Here is a 22,261-nt window from a genome sequence, read left to right as displayed (position 1 = left end):
CCGCCTCTGGAACCTACCGTGCGAGGGCTCGACCTACCGAGTGTGACGGGGATATTACTGTGATGTTGCTACAGAACAGGAAACAGGTTTGGAGAGCATACGTGTCCTGCCCCAGCTCATGTACGTGGCAGAAACCAGTGCTACCCCCTCCTGTCCCAGCAGTGTGTGTCCCAGCAGTGTCTGTCCCGGCGGTGTTCTGTCAGCCTGGGGCTGTGTGGACACTTGCCTGCATCCTCAGGGTCCAGCCCCAGACCCAGCACGGAGCAGGCGTTGGGTGGGCATGTGTTAGCAGAGGCTGGGTCACGAGCCAACTCAGTGGGAAGGCATTTGGTTGGTTCTGGTAAAATCCCAGCTGCTTATGGACGTCCAGGTCAGGAGAAAAGACCCCTCGTGTTCTTCAAACCATAGCTAGAGTACCAAACCATAGTTCAATAATTTCACAGGGGCGCCTGGGGGCTCAGTCGGTTGGGCGTCCGACTTCGGCTCAGGTCATGATCTCGCGGCTCATGAGTTCGAGCCCCACGTTGGGCTCTGTGCTGACAGCTCAGAGCCTGGAATCCGCTTCGGATTCTGTGTCTCCCTCGCTCTCTGCCCCTCCCCCGCACACTCTCTGTCTCTCTCTCTCTCTCTCTCTCTCTCTCTCTCAAAAATAAACATTAAAAAGAGACTTAAAAAAAGAATAATTTTACAAACTAGAGAATATCCAGAAAAGGGTGGCTCCCTCCGCCCTAGGTAGTAGGTAGCCATTCTGGAAATTAAAAAGGAAAAGTCACATCAGCGGGGAAAACCCATTGACTCACCTCTGTGATGCCAAAGTGGTTACATACCTTCAGTTCAAGGAGTTGTGTGGAAACTGAGCAGGTGGGTGGGTAGGGGCAGGTGGAGGAAAGAGTGGCAGAAACGAGCAGAGTTTCCATCCTCTAAGGTGAGACAGGCATGGATTTACTGAAGCGCGTGGCCTCATTGCTGCATTTACAGACCTAACGCTTAATTCTCGTCAACACCCCGGGTGCCATCCGCCTACCAAAACTTGCTGCTTTGAGCCGACCGCATCGGCACCTGGGACCTTGTCAGGCGGGCAGGGTCTCAGGCTGTCCCCAGAATCTGTATTTGTATTTTAACATGATCCCCAAGTGATTTGTATTCATACAAACGTTCAGGAAACGCGACCACGGATTGGTGTATAAAGCACGTGTCAACTTGCAAGGACGTGAACGATCCCGCACACTCTAATGTGGTCAGCCTGCACAGATCAATCATCCCCTCCGTCTAGACAGGTCAGGAGGTGGCTGGTGATCCCCACATCCTCCCCCGGCACCCCGCCCCCGTCACAAGGAAGTAACCAAGTACCAAGGCTGAGTAAGCACTAACCAGGCGAGAGGGCGAGTGAGAACGGAGGTGGGGAAGGTGAGAGGGTCTTCTAGGAAGAGACAACCGTGTGTGCACAGGCCCGAAAGGGAAAAACCCCGTGACGTTTCGAGGAACTGAGAGATGGCAGGAAATTCTCCCCAGCAAAGAGCCGGGAGGAGACAGGGGTGACATAAGGCTAGACGACACGGGGTTCTTTTGATTTGCCTCTGTGTGTTTCAGCGAACCTTTTTAAAGGTTAAGTTGACATAAAGGTTACAGTGGCAATAGAGAGAGCTCCCGTAAACTCTCCCGCGCCCTCCCAGAGGTAACGCCGGACACCCCGCGGGACCTTTGTCGAGACTGAGAAGCCAGCATGGGCGTGTTGCTGCTAACCAAACTCCACACTTCATCTGGGTCAGTTTTTCCACTGATGCCCGTGCTCTGTGCCAGGGTCCCGTCCGGGACCCTGTGTTTACCGACCGTGTCTTGACAGCTCATCGCGTCTGCCCCCACCCCTCACGCTTCCCTCGTTTTTTGATGACCTAGTCAGTTTTGGGGAGTCACTGGTCAGGGACTCTGTACATTGTCCCTCAAGTTGTGATTGACGTTTTCCCGGGGCCGTGGGCTTGGGGAAGAATGCCACAGAGATTTCGTGCCCTTTTCATCAAGATACCAAAGGTTCGTGCTATCAACACGGCTGGTCACTGGTGATGTCACCGGCGATCACCTGGTCAGGCTCCTCCCTGGTACCTTTGTTTCTCCTTCCTACGCTCTGTTCTTGAGCGTGAGTCCAGCCCACACTCAAGTGAAGAGAAAGAACGACCCCGGGTTTGGTGGCAGAATCTGAGTTCCTAGGAGCCATGAGAAGCCACTGGGCGATTTTAAGCAGAGGGGTGACGCTGCATTCACATTTCAGACGAGTATGCTCGCTGCACTGAATCCACCAGAGGGGGCCCGCGATGGATTAGCGTCACATCCACTGGAGCAGCGGTCTGCGTGGAGGTGAGGGTGGCTTGCATTAGTGTAGGAGGTAAGGGGCTAGAAGGACAGGCAAGCACGGATCGAGAGATATTTAAGAGGTAGAGTGGCCAGGACTTGGTTACTCTTTGGTTGGAGAACAGGAATGGAGGGCAAGGAAGGTTCAAGGATGACTCCCAGAAACCAGCTTCACGGTTTCAGCAGCTGGTTGAACATCGACGAGGCTGAAGACGAGAGGACACGGTCACCGGGCAGGCAGATCTCCGAGGGCTCCCTAGCGGAGGCAGCCCCAGGGCTCTGGGGGGCAGGGGTATGCTGTTGTTCAAACGCCCCTGCTGAACTCCGGAGGCATTGTTCTGCTGCGTGTCCGTGGCTACTCTGGCGGGCTCCGTACGCTGGGTAGCACCCGTTGACCATAAGAGAGCCTCGTCTCCTTAAGTAAAGCTTTGACCGTCTTCCTCGTTTACTCCACATCTTTGAGAATACGACAATTCAGCAGCCATACGCAGCGTCCCCATCAAGGACTCTGTGAACGTATATGTACACGCAACACGAGGGACGGTGTTGGTTGGATCTCCGCATCTCCAGAGCTCTCTGTGGGCTTGTGGGGGAGCCCCGTGATGGAGCCCTCGGCATCTGTGTGTCCCCAAGTCCCACCCTCGGGAGCCACAGGGCATCCAAGGCAGAAATCAGTAGACTGAGAAGAGCATGTCAGACTCCACCACGGGCAAGAGGGTGCCTGGCACAGCGGGGATGAACTCAGGCGGGTCGCGGGGCAGGCGGGCTGTGGAAGGCCACGGGCGCCATCGTAAGAATGTTCTAAGGATTTCGGCTTCTCCTCGGAGCAAGGTGGAAAGCACTGGAGAGTTTCGAGTGGAGAGGAACCATATGTCATCTTACACTTTTCTCTTTTTCTTTTTATTGAAGTCCAGTTAACACACAGTGTCACGTTAGTTTCAGGTGCGCAACAGACTGATTCGACTTCTCCATCGTTACAGGGCGTACCTACCATCTGTCACCGTGCAACACTGTTACAATGCCACTGACTATACTTTCCGCGCTGTACCTTTCGTCCTCATGGCTTATCCACTCAAGTTATCTTACATTGTTTTTTTAAACGTTTATTTAGGGGCGCCTGGGTGGCTCAGTCGGTTGAGCGTCCGACTTCGGCTCAGGTCGTGATCTCATGGTTCATGGGTTCGAGCCCCGCGTCGGGCTCTGTGCTGACGGCTCAGAGCCTGGAGCCTGTTTCGGATTCTGTGTCTCCCTCTCTCTGACCCTCCCCCGTTCATGCTCTGTCTCTCCCTGTCTCAAAAATATAAATAAAGGTTAAAAAAATTTTTAAACAAATAAATGTTTATTTATTTCTGACAAGGGGGACAGGGGCAGAGAGAGGGAGACACAGAATCCGAAGCAGGCTCCGGGCTGAGTTGTCAGCACAGAGCCCGACACGGGGCTCAAACCCAAGAACCATGAGATCATGACCGGAGCTGAAGTCAGACGCTTAATCGACCAGGCGCCCCTTTTTAAAAAAAATTTTTAATGTTTATTTATTTTGAGACGGGATGGGCTGAATGGGTGAGGGGCATTGAGGAGGGCACCTGTTGGGATGAGCGCTGGGTTCTGGTCCTGAAATCATTACTGCGCCGTACGCTAAGTAACTCGGATGCAAACTGTAAAAAATTAAATAAGTAGGTAAATAGCCACCCGTGGCTACCAGCCGTCCAGAAAGGGTTTATTGTCAGGTCCCACGGAGTCATGGAGACCTGCAAAAAGTTTCCGGATCCGAACCAGCCATGACCAGTTCGAGCCGGGGCAGGTCTCCAGGGAGGCCGCGCATGAACGGGTGAGGGGCGCAGACCAGGGAGATCAGGATACCCGCCTGGCTGTCGAAGACTGACGTCACCGTCGGTGGGGAAGCCAGCCCCACCCCGCTGGCATTTGCACACGGTTCCAGCCTGTGAGCTTGTGAGCTTGTGAGCCCGTGAGCGGGATGGGGAAGGAAGCAGGCATCTGGGTGGGGCCGTGGGGTCAGGGGGAAGTGGTGCAGAACGACGACGCCCCAGGGCGGTAAGGGACCCCCCCAGCCCCCCGTGACCCCGTGCACCCAGGGACCTGCCCAGCCCCCACCCCGTGACCCCATGCACCGAGGGACCCGGGACCCGGCCACCCACCCCCATGACCCCGTGCACCCAGGGACCAGCCCATCCCCCCCGTGACCCCAAGGGACCCTTCGCCCCCGTGACCCCCTGCAAGGCGCAAGTTTCTTCCCGCTTCCCAGCCTGTTTCTAAGTGGGGATAGATAGTATCTAGTTTGGGGACCGCCTGACAATTAAAGGCCATCACTTCTCTGAAGTCCCTAGTGCGCCGGGAGCATACAAGAGGCGGCCGTTGCCCCGGGGCCGCGGGGAACACGGTGCCCGGCCTCGTGGGCGGTCCGTTCGGGAACCGATGCGCGTCCATCCGTGCGTTTTGTGAACAGTAGTCACTGAGCCTTCAGCGGGCTGTGAGCCAGACTCTGAGACGCGAAGGCGCGGTTCCTGCCCTCCCGGAGCTGGCTGTCTGGTGGGAAACACCGAACTGAAACTCGCACAGATGTGAGGCTCTGATGGAGACAGTGGTGTTTTCAGAGGCTGTAGGGGGAGCCCGGTGGGGAGGGCATCCCTAAAGCGGCCACCTCTGAGCGGAAATCTGCAGGCCGGGTTAGCCTGGGCGGGACGAGGCAGAGGAGTGTCCTAAGCAGAGTCTGTGGCAGCAGGTGCTGGAAACAGGCCAGCGGAGCCACGGGAGCCACGGGCCACCACGGGGGGGGGGGGGGGGTAAGGCAGATGAAGGGAGGGCCCCACGCCCGCAGGCCTGGTGGTGTCCACGGGCTGTCATGCACACCGACAGATCCTTCTAAGTGACCGAGGCAAAAATAATAGTGCTTCGTGATTTTATTGGGACTTAAACTGGTATCTGGGGTCCTGCTTGTGTCTCTCCTTTTATTCTCCTGCGTTTGCACTGTTCACAATGAGCGTTCACCTTTTTCGGTTTTCTTCTTTTTTTCTTTTGCAAAAACCAGAGCTTTTTAACAATCAGCTACGTTATCATCTGCAGTAAAATGCACCTGTTTTAAGGGAGCGCCTCTGTGAATGCTGGACACGCTTCTCCCACCACAGCCAAGAGGCGGGGCATCCTCATCACCCCAGACAGAGCTTTCCCGGCCGGCTTCCCCCCCCCCCCCCCCCCCCCGGCCACAGGCCACCTCTCACTTGCTTTCTGCCACCGGACACATCACATTTGTCTTTTCCGGTCTCGCATGGACGACACTGGACCCCACGTACACTTTCGTGACCGGCTTCTCTCGCTCAACGCGTGTTGAGGGTGGTTCATCCCGTGGCGCCAGCCCACACCTGATCGTGGCTGGGGCTCGTCCCTTGCGCGGGCGGGCTGCAATTTGTGGAACACGTGGGTTGTGTCCGGGACTCTCTGCCCTCGTGAATGCAGCTGCCGTGAATCGTGGGGACATGTTCGGGGGCTTTTGAGCGGAGACCCAGGAGCCCAGCTGCCGCGCCCCGGGTCAGCGCGGGTTTCGCTTTACAAGAACCTGCCACGCGGTTCAAGAACCGCCAGCAGCGCGCGAGGGCGTTCCCAAAGCCCGGTACCGGTGGTGGCCTTCGTGCGAGCCGTTCTGGAGGGTACGCCGAGGTCTCCCGTGGTTTCACCTTGCCCTTCCCTGGTGGCCAGTGGTGTCTCGCACCTTCTCCACGTGAACTGCCCGCCTGCCGTCTTCTGCCCATTTTTAAATTCAGTCGATGGTTGCGTTGTTCCTGAATTGTGTTTCGCACATTCTGGACACCAGTCCTTTGTCAGTTACCAGTGTGACATGTGTTACCGCCCACTCCGTGGCTTGCTGTTTTGAAGATCGGGTTTTGTTTTTTTCTTTTTTGACAGCTTCGAGACAGAATTCTAAATCATGTCTCTAGAGTATAATTTTTAGGTCCTTTTTTCTTTTCTGGCGCAGGCTTTTGTTGTTGTAGCTAAGAAATCTTGACCCCCTCCGAGGCTGTGATGATTTTCTCCGATGTCTCTTCCGGGATTTTTATGGCTTTAGCTTACTTTTCGGTCTACGACCTGTTCCACCTCCGTCTCTGTGTGCGGTGTTCGCTAAGGGTAAGCCCTCCCCCTGTTATCTTAGTAATAAAACACACAGAGCTGCACTTTGAAAGACCAGGTCACAAACCAAGCCAGAAATGTCACTGATTCCCCGGTGTTGCTCTGTTAACGAGATCGCTGTGGTATAAAGGTCAGGGTCTGTGGTCTCTTGTGCAAATGTATTCCAGCTGGCAGGACTCGGACACACACTTCTGTTATGTCCACTCGTGATGCTTCCTCCCTACACTTAGCTCTGATTCATGCCAACACACAGTAGGGCCCCATGCACTGAGCAGGGGGCGGGGAGGCACCGAGGTGAAACGGGGTAGAAATGTTCCCATTCAGGGCAGACGCAAGGCCCAGGTACTTGGCTCTCAGATGGGCTTGGCTGAATATGCCAAAGTCACTTCTGCAAGAAACGTTTCCCTGCTGACCTGCCCCAGTGTCGTATCCCCAGTGTTAAGAATCACAGGGGACTCGGGGCGCCTGGGGGGCTCAGTCGGTTGAGCATCTCAGTTCAGCTCAGGTAGTGATCTCATGGTTTGTGGGTTTGAGCCCCGTGTCGGGCTCTTGGCTGACAGCTGGGAGCCTGGAGCCCGCTTCTGATTCTGTGTCTCCCTCCCTCTGCCCCTCCCCCGCTGGTGCTCTGTCTCTCTCTCTCTCTCTCTCTCTCTCAAAAATAAACATAAAAGAATTAAAAAATTTAAACAAACATAAAAAATTAAATGAAACATAAAAAATTAAACATAAAAAATTAAATGAAACATAAAAAATTAAACAAAAATTAAAATAAACATTAAAAAATTAAAATAAACATTAAAAAATTAAACATTAAAAAACATTAAAAAATTAAACATAAAAAAATAAAAATAAGCATAAAAAAATTTTTAAAAAAAGAACCACAGGAGACTATTAACTACAGAAAACCAACTGACGGTCACCGGAGGAGAGGTGGGTGAGGGATAGGGGACAAGGGGGCGGGGATCAGGAAGTGCACTTACCAGGATGGGATGAGCTGATAGAAAGGCCAAGTCTACAGGTGTCTGGTTCTCTGCACCTTGCATCAGCCATGGGAAGCAGTAAGACTGGGGCGGTGAGAGCGTGCGTGCGTGTGAAATCTGTGTGCAGGTGTGCAGAGTAGACCCCTACTTTAAGAGTGATTTCTGGGGCGCCTGGGTGGCTCGGTCGGCTGAGCGTCTGACTTCGGCTCAGGTCATGATCTTGCAGTTCGTGGGTTCGAGCCCCGCGTTGGGCTCTGTGCCTGCAGCCTGCTTGGGATTCTGTGTCTCCCTCTCTCTCTGCCCCTCCCCTGCTCACACTCTGTCTCTCTCTTTCTCTCAAAAATAAATAAACATAAAAAAAATTTTGAAGGGTGATTTCTAAAGGGGTTTCTTCAAATCAGCCTTAAAAAAAAAAAAGAATCACAGAGGAAGCAAAGTGTGAATTAAGTGAAATCCCCTGTGGAAATGCACAGAGCCTGGGAGGGAGGCCCTGGTTTCTTTTTTTTTTTTTTTTTTTTTAACATTTATTTATTTTTGAGACAGAGAGAGACAGAGCATGAACGGGGGAGGGTCAGAGAGAGGGAGACACAGAATCTGAAACAGGCTCCAGGCTCTGAGCTGTCAGCACAGAGCCCGACACGGGGCTTGAACTCACGGACCGCGAGATCATGACCTGAGCCGAAGTCGGCTGCCCAACCGACTGAGCCACCCAGGCGCCCCGGGAGGCCCTGGTTTCTTGATCAGATCCGTCAGCTACTTCCTCGGAAACTCGAGCCCCGAGGGCCAGAGGACACAGAGGAAGACTGGGAGGTTCTAGAACAGAGCCTGGCGCTCCTGAACTGCAGTCAAATTTACTGACCTCGGAATTGGAACTCAGGGTCTAGGAAAAGACACAGTTGTGTGATTTAGGACATTTGTTAAGAGGAAAGTTTGACAATGACTCAGCATGAGTCAGACCTAACTGTCTGCGTTCAGACTGCCCCGGAGCATCCTGGGTACCTCCCGCCGTGTCTGTCGACTCTGAGTGGTGGGCCAGGGAGCAGAGTCTGTGGGGAGGGCATCTGCGGAATCCCCTAAGTATCCAGGGTCACGGGGGCCACCGGGAGGCAGGATGTAGACCTCACCCCCACGCAGTCGGAGGAGCGACTTGGCGAATGACTTCTGGGTAACGGGCACCCCTTAAGAAAATCTGCCCCAGGGCAGAGGAGGCGCCCCCTTCCTGGCCCCCCACCCTCTTCCTTCAATCCCCGTCCCCTGCCTCCAGCTTTGCCCTTCTGCTCGACTCCCAGGCAGGACGCAAATTACGTACTGAGACAAATACGGTTTATTTATCAAAATGAGAACAAAATCCCCGTAACTCTGCAAGATCGAGTTACATCACCAAAGTCGTTTGTCCAGTGGAAGTGCGTGCCGGCAACACTTAGTGCAAGAGTCAAGACAGCCAGGCAGGTTTCACAATCCAGAGTGTTCTGTGCTTCTGGCCGCTCAGTAGTAGTTCTTCAGGACAGACAATACCTTACAGATCTTTCCTGTAACTTCCAGAAAGGTCAGCCAGCCAGACTTGGGTTCGAACTTCCTTACAAAGCCGTTTTCCTGTTGGAGAATAAATTTCACATTTTAAAAATCAGGGGCAACAGTTTACTGGGATGGAGAGCAAAGGACCCCCGCTTAACAGGCAGCTCCTTGGTCACCTCTGCGCCCGCACCGGCGTCGCTCCGTCCACCGCATCACCGCCCCGCAGCCCTGCTCCGGGCCTCTCCGGGGCAGCGCTGACCGACAGAGGTACGGTGAGAGCCACAGAGGGAAGTTTAAGGTTCCACCGGCCACATCTTTTAATTTTTTATTTTATGTGTTTAAGTTTATTTCTTTATTTTAAGAGAGAGAGAGAGAGTGAGCAGGGGAAGGGCAGAGAGAGGGAGAGACAGAATGTCAAGCAGGTTCCACACTGTCGGCACAGAGTCTGATGTGGGGCTCGAACCCACAGACAGCGAGATGGTGACCTGAGCCAAAATCAAGAGTGGGGCACTCAACGGACTGAGCCACTCAGGTGCCCCTAGCCACACTTTTTACTTTTTTAGTTAAAATGTCGGTTCATTTCAAATGTTTGTTTATTTTTGAGAGAGAGAGAGAGACAGAGCACGAGCATGGGAGGGGCAGAGAGAGAGGGAGACACGGGATCAGAGGCAGGATCCAGGCTCTGAGCTGTCAGCACAGAGCACGACGTGGGGCTCAGACCCATGAACAGTGAGATCATGACTTGAGCCCAAGTCGGACGCTCAACTGACTGAGCCCCCCAGACGCCCCACCCCTCCCCCACCACGTCTTTTAAAGTAAGAGAAAATACGTAAAATTAATTTTAAAAATAGATTTAATTTCTCGAAAATACTATGATTTCAGTACGTAATCAGTATGAAAATGCTTGAGATATTTTATATCTTTTGTACCAAACCTTTGCAATTTGACATGCGTTTTGTACTCACAACCCATCTGCACTGAGACTAGCCACGTTGTGAGTGTTCACGGCCATAGGTGCCTCGTGGCTACCATACTGGACGCACAGCTCTGGAGGAAGGTCTCATTTTTTCCCCTCTTTTTCAACTGTCTGGTGTTGCGATGTGCATGTATGTTTATAAGCGGTACTGTGCAGAGTCAGGAGGACCCACAATAAAGCCAGAGTCAGTCGGTGCCTCTGAGCCTGTGACAAGGTGGCTTCCCGAGCACGGCCAGCGCACAGACAGCGGTCAAGGGGATTTTCCATCCGAAGGATTGCCCAAGAAAACCAGGATTCATTCTCTTTTTCATCGGGGTTTTAAAACAACAGAGTGTGAAGGGCCCACTGTAATTTATGACCTATCATTACAGGGCATCCTTACGGCAAAACGCCTCTGAGATCGCCCAGCCTGACGCCCTCCGTTATCCTGACAAATGCGAAAAAAGTAAGCTACCTAAAGTTACCTGACTTCCTAGCGCCTGGGCCCGTACGGGAACGCCAACGCTGTTCTTTCGTTCTGCAAGTGTCCAAACAATCACCCAAAGGATTAGAAAATTGTCGGAATAATTGTTTTAAATGTTCGCCTAGTGAACATTTGCTCTGCCTCCGGCAGGTTCCAGGTCCTGGGGTGACAACCGCCTGCTAGCAGCTCGGAGCCCGGGTGACTCCACTTTGGGGCTGGAAGAGACCCGTTATCCGGCGCCCGGGGCCTCTTCCCGAGCACGGCCAGCGCACAGACGGCGGTCAAGGGGATTTTCCACCCGAAGGGTTGCCCAAGAAAGCCGGCTTCTGTCCCCACAGTGTCAAGTGCAGAGTCATGCCCAGCACACGCTGTCATGGCCTAACGCAGGGAACAGGCTGCTCCTTCTCTCCCCCTCCTCCCCCTCCGCCTTTGCACACGCACACGTTTCCCACGCGCCCTCACCGCCTCCCTTCCCAGGATCTTCGTGACCCTCAGCAACGAGGCACTCTCCAACGACCGCTTTTGCTAGGACAGTGGTCACTGTGTGGCACGTAGCATATCATCTGACATACATTCAACTTCTCAGCTAAAGAGCGTGAAGAAAAGGAGTAACTGACAAATCCAGCTAGAAGATTAGAGGTTGGGGCGCTGGGTGGCTCAGTCGGTCGAATGTCTGACTTGGGCTCAGGTCACGATCTCACAGTTCGTGGGTTCGAGCCCCGCGTCGGGCTCTGTGCTGACAGCTCAGAGCCTGGAACCTGCCTCAGATTCTGTGTCTTCCTCTCTCTCTGCCCCTCCTCTACTCCTGCTCTGTCTCTCTATCAACAATAAATAAGCATTAAGAAAAAAAGATTAGAGGTTTTTTAGCCATAAAAAGCTAAAGTTAAAAGGAGAGAATTCACAGTAGCTAAAACATGGAAGCAATGCCAGCACCCCTCAGCTGAGGAATGGGTCACCGAAACGTGGTCCATACATACACCAGAATACTACTCAGCCTTAAAAAGGAAGGACGTTCTGACACCTGCCACAACGTGGATGAACCTTCAGGACACGAGGCTCAGTGAGCTAAGCAAGTCACGAGAAGACAAATACTGTTTAACCCCATCTACACAAAGTGGTCACAATAGTCAAACCCATAAAGACAGAAAGTAGGGTGGTGGCTACCACGATCCGGGGTGGGGAGGTGCAGAGTCCTGGGGGTGGATCCTGGTGACGTCCCACAACAGTGCGACTATTTAATACTGTTGATGTGCACGCTTAGAAATGGTTAAGCCCGTACCTTTTACGTTACGTGTATTTTAACAGAATAATGATAATAATGATAAAAAAAACCAGAAAAGAACTGACCAGGAAAATATTTACATTTATCATGAAAGGGCTCATTCAAGGGTAAGAGACTCATCATCGAGCCCCTAAGAGTTGAGAAGACAAGGGCTGTTGAAAGCAGAAAACACGAATCACGCACAAGGGTGTGGGGGAAAATTCAACATCACCGGCAGTTAAAGAATTCACATTGTAATACGGTCTTACTGATTTTTAGACCTGTTAAGTTGACCTTGTTATTTTGAGTCTTGTGAAATCCCCCAAATTATTTTTACTGGTCCTGCCCCCTGGCTGGTGGGGTTGTTGGGTCGTCCCTCCATTGATAGAGCGCTTTCGGGAGGCAGTATGCATTCTGGGAGCAGTGCGATGGGCCATCCATCATTAGACACCGATCAAGAGGCGGCCTGCTCAGCGATGGGGCAGAAAACCCACCCGGGGCCAGTCTTGAAGCATTATTTCCAAGAAGGAAGACAACCCAAATGTCTAACGATTCGGAACTGGTAAAGTAATTGTGACGCATAAAATTGGGATATTCTGTAGACGTTACAAGTGTTGGCGTGCAATACATTAGGCAGGTGATCTCAAAGGAGAAAACTCACGTTCCTCAATCGTCACTGCACAGGACACGCACACGCAGATGGTTACAGTGGCAGGAGAGACGTTTCCTCTTTCAAAAACATATTTCCAGTGACACTATTTGTATCTTAAAACCATTGTATGAAACTAGAGAAACAGGGATTCGATATCTTGTCCGTAATGTGGGAATAAAGAAGGAGCGCGCAGATCTGGTTCTTTCCAGGAATAGTTCATTAGGTTCGGGTACCGTGGCTTCAGAAAAGCCTAAGCCGTAAAATAACGTCCTGCATCAATAATGCAAAGAAACCCAGATCCTCAGGATGTTTGACATCTAGGAAGACACCAACGTGATCCCCGCGTTTCCCTGGCGATTATTCACTACGTGTACTCATCCGACAAACGTTTACTGAGCTTCGGCCACATGCCAGGTGCTGTCTGAAACAAACTGGTTTCTGAAACAAACCCCAAACACGCAGGACCCCTGGCCTCACGAAGCTTGAGTTCTGGTCACAGAGAAAGACAAGGAACAGATAAGCACTTACGAGGGAGTCAAGCAGGGTACAGGATAGAGCGGTGGTGGTGCCGTCAGAGACGGGACGGCTAGGGAAGACTCCCCGAGGAGGGCAACCGTGGCACGGACCCCTGGGAAGGGCAGCGGGGCCGATGCAGACCCCTGGTGATTCCAGGCAGCGGCCACAGCAAGTGCAAAGGCCCTGAGGGCGGAGTGTGATTGGCTTATCCAGGGAGGCTGGAGCTATGAAGCAAAGGAAAGACTCACAGGAGGTGGGGTTGGTTGGGGATTTAGGGCCAGACCAGGTAGGGCTCTGACTACAGCAGTCAGGACGTTTGTTTTATTTTTGCTCCCGGGCGAAGGGGGTTTGGGAGGGTTCCGATTAGGCCAGGACACGAGAGAATTCACGTCGTTCAGAGATCACTCTGGCTGCCGTGTGGGGAACAGACTGTAGCAGGGCAAGGATGGAAACCGTAAGAGGTTACGGCCGGCGTCAGACGAAGGAGGACGCGTCCCGGGTGGGCTGGGTGCATGACCGACCGACAGGACTGGCTCGTGCCCCGGACGTAGGGTGTGAGGGAGAGGGGTGGAGAGGGACGCCCCAGGTAGAGCGCGTTCCCGAAGGGCCCAAGGTGTGGGGGAGGGGGGCTAGAATTCCGTCTTTCTTTTCATTCAATGACTTTCAATCTCAAGTCAAAATTGGAGAGAAATATCAGGAGAACTTGGCCCCCAAATCTAACGAAGCAGAGGATGTAAGAGACTCAGGGAGGTTCTGTCGCCTCGCTGCTTGTGCTTCACACTTCGGAAACGCCTCTGCCAGCCGGGCACCCAGCCACGCGGGCACAAGTCTCTGTGTGTCCTTCTGTTTGGTGCACAAAGACCGTCCTTTAGAGCAGGAAGATCATAAACAGCCGTAACAAGCAAACAAAAACGGCTCGTCTCGCCCCTTCTGACTCTTGCGGTTGCTTGGGAAGTACCAGTGCTGACTGTGCGTCCCCGTCTTGAAAGGGGCTTTCTTTCCGTGTTAGGGTGGTTTTCCGAATTACATAGTGAAGCCTCTTGAAATCTCCCGTGTGCCCTTCACAGCTGGTCCTAGTGATACGCTGCTCTTACCTTTTCCCTTCAGGGCATCTGGTTTAGATGGCGACTAATATCTAACCCTGGCTGGTATAACTTGGGAGGACCGAACCTGGTTAATCGGGGAAGTTTGACAATATTACCGCTAACAATAACCCTACACTTGTACTGAGTCTTATGCCAGGTGCTTCGTGTGTAACACTAACTGATTTAATCGTCACGCCGGGTCCTGGGAGGAGGAAGCATTATTCTCCCCGTTCAGCAGACGAGGAAACAAGGTTCCGAGTAGTAGCCTGTGGACGTCCCACGGGCACTGAATGACCCCAGAAGCCAGCCCAGGACCGTGTGACCCACAGTCGGTGCTCATAGTATCCAAGCGGCCGACATACTGCCTTCCTGACCCAAAAGTTTTCATGACGTATCTGATCGTACTTGCGAAGTACTTAGATCACAGTAGTTCTCTGGTTGTGCGCTAACTGACCTTCTCATCTTTCGTGATGCACGCGCATTTCTCATTTGGAGCCGGTGACAAGCTTTCCGGACGGTCACGTCTGACCGATTTTCATGGATCGGGAAATCTCGACTGCAGCGCAGCCATCTGCCCCGAGATGAACCCTCACGAGTACGTTTACTTGTGTCAGCCCGCCGTGCTAACGTGTTCGGACTCAAATCCTGACTCCTTCACGCGACCCGTGTCTCGTGTGGGCCGAAAAGGAGCGCGCTGTCAGGAGCGCGTCCGTCACGTCTACGAGCGAAGCCGTCCAGGTGTGAAAGTCCGGGGCTTCAAGCCTACCTACACCCAACGACCCCGTGAAGGCTGAGTGTGTGCGTGGGCACGCGTGTGTATGTGTACGTCCACTCGGGAAGGCTTCATCCTGCCGCGCGCACACTTACACCAGGCCACCCCCTGAAAGATGAGTCCGCTTCCGGAAACTCTCAGAGACCATCCCATCGCCCGGCCAAGGGCTCCACGAGCTCACAAAACACTGCTAAGTCGTTAGATTTTGAGTAACGTTCATCACAACGTGTATGCTGCAGATACCACGTGGGGCACCAGGACACAGAGCCCGCAGAGAGCTGCGAACTGAATTCGTCTGCACCAGAGGAGTTTTGCTTTCACTGGAAACCTCCGTGGCACGGTGGGAATTTCCACCCGTCGCCCACAGCTGAGAGGAAGAGAGCAAGACCCACCCCGCCCCCCGCCCCCGCCATGCTTCATCCAGCCCCGAGTCAGTCTGAGTTGGTGGGGGGACCAAGTGCGGGATGCCCCATCATGACACCGGAAAGCCTTAAACAAGATGCAGGGGACATCCCGTAAAATGTGACTGCATCAAAATTTAGAACATTTGTAATAACCAGGGGCACCTGGCCGGCTCAGTCGGTGGAGCGTGTGACTCTTGATCTCGGGGTTGTGAGTTCGAGCCCCACGTTGGGTGTAGAGATTACTTAAAAATACAATCGTAGGGGCGCCTGGGTGGCGCAGTTGGTTAAGCGTCCGACTTCAGCCAGGTCACGATCTCGCGGTCCGTGAGTTCGAGCCCCGCGTCAGGCTCTGGGCTGATGGCTCGGAGCCTGGAGCCTGTTTCCGATTCTGTGTCTCCCTCTCTCTCTGCCCCTCCCCCGTTCATGCTCTGTCTCTCTCTGTCCCAAAAATAAATTAAAAAAAAAAACGTTTAATAAAAATACAATCGTTAAAAAATAAATACATAAAAAATAAAAATAAAATATAATAACCAAAGACAGCTGTAATTTTCTTTAGAGAGAGAGAGAGAGAGAGAGGGCACAGGTGAGGGGCAGAGAAGAAAGAGAGAATCCCAGGAGGGGCAGAGAAAGAGAGAGAGAGAAAGAGAGAGAGAGAGAGAGGGGATGAGTGGGAGAGGGGCAGAGAGAGAGGGAGACACAGAATCTGAAGCAGGCTCCAGGCTCCGAGCTGTCAGCACAGAGCCTGATGTGGGGCTCGAACTCACGAACAGTGAGGTTATGCCCAGAGCTGAAGTCGGTTGCTTAACCAACTGAGCCACCCAGGTGTCCCTGATTACATTTTCTTAACCCAGTGGATTGGGGAAATTAGGACAGGCTGCCGCGACCGAACACTGGTCAGCTGGTTGGGGGGGGGCCTTAGCAGAGCCCCCCTGGAGGGCAAGGATCAAGTACGTCAAAAAAATGCACATGTACCAGGACCCGGCAATTTGATATTCCACAAGGGAGTGCATGGATAGAGATTCTGTGATGTATTGTTGTGATCGCAAACTGGAAATAACTGAAATATCCATCAGCCAGAGATGGCCAGACGTTCAACAGCATTTACATACAACAGCATAGATGTAGGGCTCTTTTTTTTTTCTGTAGTATTCTTTAAAATAATATTTTAAAGGCCCTTGGGTGAAAAATAAACCCAGAATAAGTACCACGTAGTATTTATACGTATAAAAATTTTTTACAAAAAAGTAGTGTGTATATTTTCTATAGAGTTATTCAATAGGCAAGATTTGCGTGGAAAATAATTGCTAAGAATGCATATCTCCCCTCTGGGGAGAGGAGAGGGCTAGGACTGGGGGTTGGAAAGAGGATCCATGGAGCCGTAAGTAGTTTCAAAAAGTCAGTTGTTAAGGAGCACCTGAGCGGCTCAGTCGGTTAAGCGTCCGACTTCGGCTCAGGTCATGATCTCACGGTGTGTGGGTTCGAGCCCCGTGTCGGGCTCTGTGCTGACGGCCCCGAGCCTGGAGCCTGCTTCGGATTCTGTGTTTCCCTCTCTCTGTGCCCGTCCTCTGCTTGTTCCCTCTCTCTGTCTCTCTTTCTCTCTCTCAAAAATAAATAAACATTTAAAAAATAAAGTTTAAAAAATAAGTCAGTGTTAAGGGTACTGGGGTAGAAAGACAAGCATGAACATCCAGCCGTGGAAAGCCCCTTATCAGTGCCTTCTAACAGAGCCCCTCCACCCCCCAGTCTGGGCTTTCTGAGGCTTTGATAATAAAGTGAATTGTTACTTGGAAATTCTTCTATGAAGCTTCTTGCTGGTGGTATAGCACGTTATTATTATTATTTTTAGTCAATAGGCTTTAACAGCCAGAATTTGTCATGTTGGAAAATTGAGAAAAAAAAAAAAAAAAGAAAATCAGTTTGTAAACAATGAACTTGCAAAAATGTACCCGTCTTTTGCAAAATAGTAAATACCCAAGTATAACAGCATCTGATACCACCTCCTTCTGTACTAATTCTACGTTGTCATGACAGCCTGGCCAGAGCTAAGTCCTCCGCTGGGCACTGCGCCTCTGACAGGTGCCCTGGGGAGACGCTCTCGTGCTCCCAAATCTTACCCCCACTCGTAAGGCCTTTAGGAGTCAAAACTGGAACCGCATGTGTTTTCCAGCTAGAGAGTTCTAGGATTCACTGGAAATGAGCCAGAAATGTCTTCTTATTATAAAATGAGAAACTTCAGGGGCACCTGGGCGGCCCAGTCAGTTAGGCGTCCACCTTTCATGAGATCGAGCCCCGAGCGGGGCTCTGACAGCACAGAGCCTGCTTGGGATTCTGTCTCTTCTTCTCTCTCTGCCCCCCCCCCCACCAAAATAAATAAACAAGCTTTTTAATAAAAACGAGAACCTTTAAAAATAAACCACCTGAAGAAAACAGTTTTTTTTTTTAACTGGGGAGAAACTGTCAATTCCTAGTTCAGAGGTAAGAACAACGAGAAATATCCCACGGCACATACCCAGCCTCCGTTTTGCCGGATCCATTCTCCCGTGTGTTTCGTGATGAACTCGGCAACGAAGTAGGAAACCTTGAACGCATCTGCGTCTGGGACGATCCGCTCCTGGAGAAGCTTCTTGATGAGGATGCCCTCAAACGCAAATATAGTCACAATCCTGCCCCAGTTGATGATGCCGTCTTCAAATTCCTTCTCCATCACTTGGTGGAACATCGTCCTGGCCGTGTCTACCGACCCCACGTGGAACTTGTCCAGGCACGGCTTCAGCTGCTTCTCGACCTCCCCCTGGACCGAGAAGGCCACGTCTTGTAGCACTTGGGATACTCTGCTTGGGTGGCACCCGGGCTGGGGCCCCTGCAGAACGTGCTTCGTATAGTCCCGGGCCAGCGTGAGAACGTACCCAAACTCGCCGTCCGCCATCCTCTGCCCGCTGCGCAGCCCCGTCTGGAGCCTGCTCTCGGGGAGGCGGCGAGGTGACGGCAGGTGAAGGCTCGCGGCCCCCGGCGGGGTGTGACGCACGGCGACGCGTGGAGGCTGGGGAAATTTCCTTTTGCATCACCGGGCGGTATCCTTCCTCCCAGTCACTCGGCCTGGGCCGGGTGTGAAAGAGAAAGTTGACAGCGTGAAGCAGGAAAACGGTTCGGCGAGAGCCCACTTCCTCAAACGGTGAGCGGTGGACGCAGGCGCTCAAACGTCTCCCGTGGGGGGATGTGGAGAAGCCGGAGCGCTCCCACGCGGCTGGTGGGCAGGCGGGGCGGCGGCCCCCGCGAGAACCTGGCCGTTCCTCGGAGGGTTGCGCGTGGGATTACGGACGGCTCGGCAGCTCCACTGTGGAGCTCGCCCCTGGTCTGAAAACAGGAGCCCACGCCCTCGCACGCGAGCTTCACCGCAGCGCCGGGGACGGCGACCGGCTCGATTGCACAGTGCGAACGGTCACCGCCGGATAAACGGGTAAGTGGCGGAACGTCACTCAGCCCCGAGACGAACGAGGTAGCGAGCGGGGCTGCGACAGCGACGGGGCTCCGACACACCACGGGGCCAAGGCAAGCAAGCCAGGCAGGCGCGGTGCTGTGATTCCATTCAGTATGGGCCGCCCGGAATAAGCGGGCCCGTGGAGACAGCCGACTGGGGGCCGCCGGGGGCTGAGGCGGGGGCTACTCCTTCCTGGGAACAGGGTGGGATTTGTGACGAGACGGTGGGGAGCCGCAAGGTGGTCGCACGGCACCGTCAGTATACCGGACACGGCCGCCCTGTCCGCTCGTAAACGGGTCGTTTCACACGGTGTGAATGCCACCCGCAGAGAAGTGTCCCACAGAGCCACCCAGCGGCTGCCGCGGGTTCGTGAAGATCTGGGATGGAACTTCCGTCCGCAGCAGACAGAACAGGGGCCTCTGGAGCGAGGCTCTGGCGGCTCACCCTCGCCCCCTGGGACTTGAGCACGGGTGACACGGGCGGACGGCACCCCCTCAGTCTTCCCCCCTGCCAGACACACAGCAGAGTCCTGCTCGCACCGCGTTCTGAAATCAGGTAAATTATCCCACGTCTGAATCAGAAACCGCGGGACCAGACGGGGCTCTAGACTTACGCACACAGGTCCCCGGCTCCGGCCTCGCCCCGCCGCCTCCCTCCTTGCCCACCGCGGGCCCTGCGTCTCTACGATGGGACGGGAAGGGACGGGGAGGGCAGGCTGGCATTGGGGCAGAGGTGGGACAAGGCGGGAAGCCCGGTCGGCCGTCGCTGTGCGAACGCGGCCCCACCCCTCTCCCCGCACCCGCCCCTGCGCCCAGGAGACGCGGCTTCCCCGCGAGGACGGAGCTGGGCAAGTGCGCAGCGGGACGTGAAGGGCACCCCTATCACCGTCTGGAGCTCGGGCAGCGGCCTGGGGACCCGGGGCCGGACGTGGCCAAGTGTCTGGCTGAGAGGAGCGTCGGGGACCGAGGGCGGATTTCGAGTCTCCTCAGCAGAGTGCCCGGTGGTTCAGGTGTTTGGGGGTCTCCCCGGCCGGCCGTGCTGCCAGCCGGCGGGAGCCGTGGGGCTTGAAAGAGAGCGCACAGGCAACACGGGCTCCCTGGAGAAGCAGAGTTCACTTTCCGTCCACTTGTGGAGTGACCGCGAGCCTTTCCGTCAGTTTCCACAAACCACTACAAACCGGGGGAAATTCATGCTGACTTGTATTTCACGCGGGGACCGAAGGGGATGGCGACGGGGCTCGAGGTGGCCGTGAAGGGGCACCTGTCGGGCCTCCTCCTTCAGGAACGTGACGGCATCGGCCCCGCGGCTGCGTCCCGAGTCCCCCCCGCAGCAGGTACATCTGCCCCATAGGCCCCTCCGTCAACGCTCTCAGACTGCACTGCGGGCGAGGGTCTCCCGGCCAACCTCCCTCCTCCTCCCGGCCTCTCCGGCCTCCCCGCTCCTGCCTCCCGCACAGGGTGTCCCCGCAAATCTGAACATCACACGCCCTGACCCTGGAGTCCCGGGGTGACAGGGGACCCACAAGGAACGGAGGAGCGTGTCCCCGGGAATGTCCTCCCCTGCCCTCACCACTGCGTCCACTCACCCACGGAGCAGAAGCCAGGAGCAGCGGCCTTCTTCCCTCCGGACGCCGCTGGGCGTCATGAGAACCTCCGAAGGGATGGGGCGTGTTAGGGACCTGAGACTGCCCCTCATGCTCCCATGGTCGCGAGTATTTCCGGAAAAGCAGTGTAAGCGTGTGCTGTAAGAACCACAGTTAGGCATTGCAAGGCCAGGGCTCACTTTCTCTCTCGCGCCAGTGCCCCAGCCGCACCCGGGAGGCGGGCAGTCGGTCTTCGGTGAATAAATGAGGGGCATTTATATCACCCCGGGGGCCAGCCGAATTCAGGGCTCCATCTGCCCGATCTGCATCCACAAAGGTGTTGCCGTAAAGGCTCTTAAAAATTGCAGCGTGTTTACTTTATTTCAGAGTTTCCAGGCAAGAACAGGTGGGAGAAAGACAGAGTCTCTACCAAAGAGAATGACTTCTTGTTTTGGAAAGTGCAGGGGGACCGAGGTGGGTGGAAGGGACGAGCAGCTGGCCCCGGACTAGGTGCGAACACAGAGGACGGTGACCTCTCTCGATGCCACCCCAGTCCGGGTCTGCACTCACCAGGGGCCAGCGAACAGTCCCCTGAGCTGCTCTGTCCGCACGCAGAATCTTGCATGCGATTGGGGGTCTGCTCGGAGCGCACTGAGGGAGTGGGCCAGAATGAGTGGGGCCCAGTTATTCCACAAGCATCCACGCCCCGTGTTAGGTGCTACAGATCAAGATTTGTGCCCGGAGGGAGGTTTTGGTGTAGGAGAAAGTAGGCGAGGGTGGAGGCCGCGAAAGGAGCAGCGGGAGGAAATAATCACCCTTCCTGGAGCCCACCCTAAGGCGAGGAGCCAGGTTTGTGGACACACGACGAGCACCAGTTCTGGAAATGCACCTGTATCCCACTGATCTGCTGTGGGCCCAGGGGCGGATGGTCGGAGGGAAATGACAGGTGGTTTCCTACATCTGTCCGCACCGGACAAGCGTCCGTGGCCTGACCAAGGCCTTCTCTGTACACGTCTTGTCCGGAAGCTTCCACCGGAGAAGCATGGCGTCTTGGCTCCGGCTGAGGGAAGTATTAGTGTTTGAGAACAATCGGAAGAGCGTGAGTCACCTTAACAACCAACCACCTCTTCCGTTTGCAAAGGGCGTTAGGCTGTGGGATTCCAATTGTTGCCACATCCCTGCACGGGAACCGCCTCGTATCTCTCTGCTGTGTTTACCTACGTCACCGTATCTCCACAAGCGGGTTCCAGCCCATCCGCTGCTTCCCAGGCCAGACCCCAGATCTTGGGGGCCTGAACCAGTGTTTCCCTCACGAGTGTGAAAGCCGGGCTGGCTGCAGTCTCAGGGTCTGTCCGTGCGGTCTCTCCGGCATGGCGACCCCAGAGGGCTCACACGTGTCTCGCGGCGGCTCAGGGGCTCCAGTGACAGGTGCGGGATGTGACGGGCCGTTCGTCACCCAGCCGAGAGCTCAGAGGCACCATTTCTGTCCTACGGGATGGGTAGTCACGAGCCCACACCGATTCAAGGAGAGGAAACGCAGGCCACTTTTACTGCTAAGAGGAGCGTCAGAGGACAGGCAGGATGTTCTAAGCCGGCACGATGTGGGCCGCACGTGCAAGATCACGGACGTACACGGTCCCACACGGACGTACACGGTCGCACAGTGTAGTCGGCGTGGTCCTCGCAGCAGCCTGGCAGAGAGGAAACTGACCTGGGAGGGATCCAGGAGGCAGTCCGGAGCCGCCCTGCCCGGCCCCGCTCCCACCAGGCCACCGCAGGGCTGCGAACCCCCTGGGTCACAACCCCCCGGAGACAAGGTGGCCTGGATCTCATGCCTCCCACCGTGTCATCAGTCCCCCCCTGTTCCGGCGGGGTTCGATGGGGGGCAGGAGGGAAGAGCCCTGAGGTTATCCTGGCTGGCGAGTGGCCCGGGGAACCCAAGCTCCAGGACGGGGCCCCAGTGCGTGACCTCAGGCACAGGCTGCTGAGGTCGACTTCTCTTTTCCCCAAAGGCGGAACCTGTGGGGGAAACTGCTGGGGTTTTGGCTGCTCCAGGAGGTGGCTCGGGGGAGCCCCCAGCCCTGGCTTACT

At 54.5% G+C, this 22,261-nt stretch overlaps 1 protein-coding gene across 1 annotated transcript; it reads right to left on the bottom strand.

Moving 5' to 3' along the window:
- Positions 1-8,772: 8,772 nt before the first annotated feature.
- Positions 8,773-18,049, bottom strand: BCL2A1 (BCL2 related protein A1). The gene is made up of 2 exons (XM_049614376.1): positions 17,620-18,049; positions 8,773-9,059 (listed from the first exon to the last, which is right to left on the bottom strand). Exons 1-2 carry the CDS (start codon positions 18,034-18,036, stop codon positions 8,952-8,954), a joined length of 525 nt encoding a protein of 174 aa, XP_049470333.1. The 5' UTR covers positions 18,037-18,049; the 3' UTR covers positions 8,773-8,951.
- Positions 18,050-22,261: the final 4,212 nt, after the last annotated feature.

This window comes from Panthera uncia, assembly GCF_023721935.1.
Source record: "Panthera uncia isolate 11264 chromosome B3 unlocalized genomic scaffold, Puncia_PCG_1.0 HiC_scaffold_2, whole genome shotgun sequence".
Lineage (NCBI taxonomy): Eukaryota > Metazoa > Chordata > Mammalia > Carnivora > Felidae > Panthera > Panthera uncia.
Note: the sequence above shows the minus strand (reverse complement) of the source record. Positions and strands in the feature narration are given on the sequence as shown.

Excerpts from the sequence above, each read along its gene's own strand:
- BCL2A1 (XM_049614376.1), bottom strand. The coding sequence starts at position 18,036 with ATGGCGGACGGCGAGTTTGGGTACGTTCTCACGCTGGCCCGGGACTAT. Across the intron at positions 9,060-17,619 it reads TCCGGCAAAACGGAGGCTGG|GAAAACGGCTTTGTAAGGAA; the intron begins GTATGTGCCGTG and ends ATTCTCCAACAG.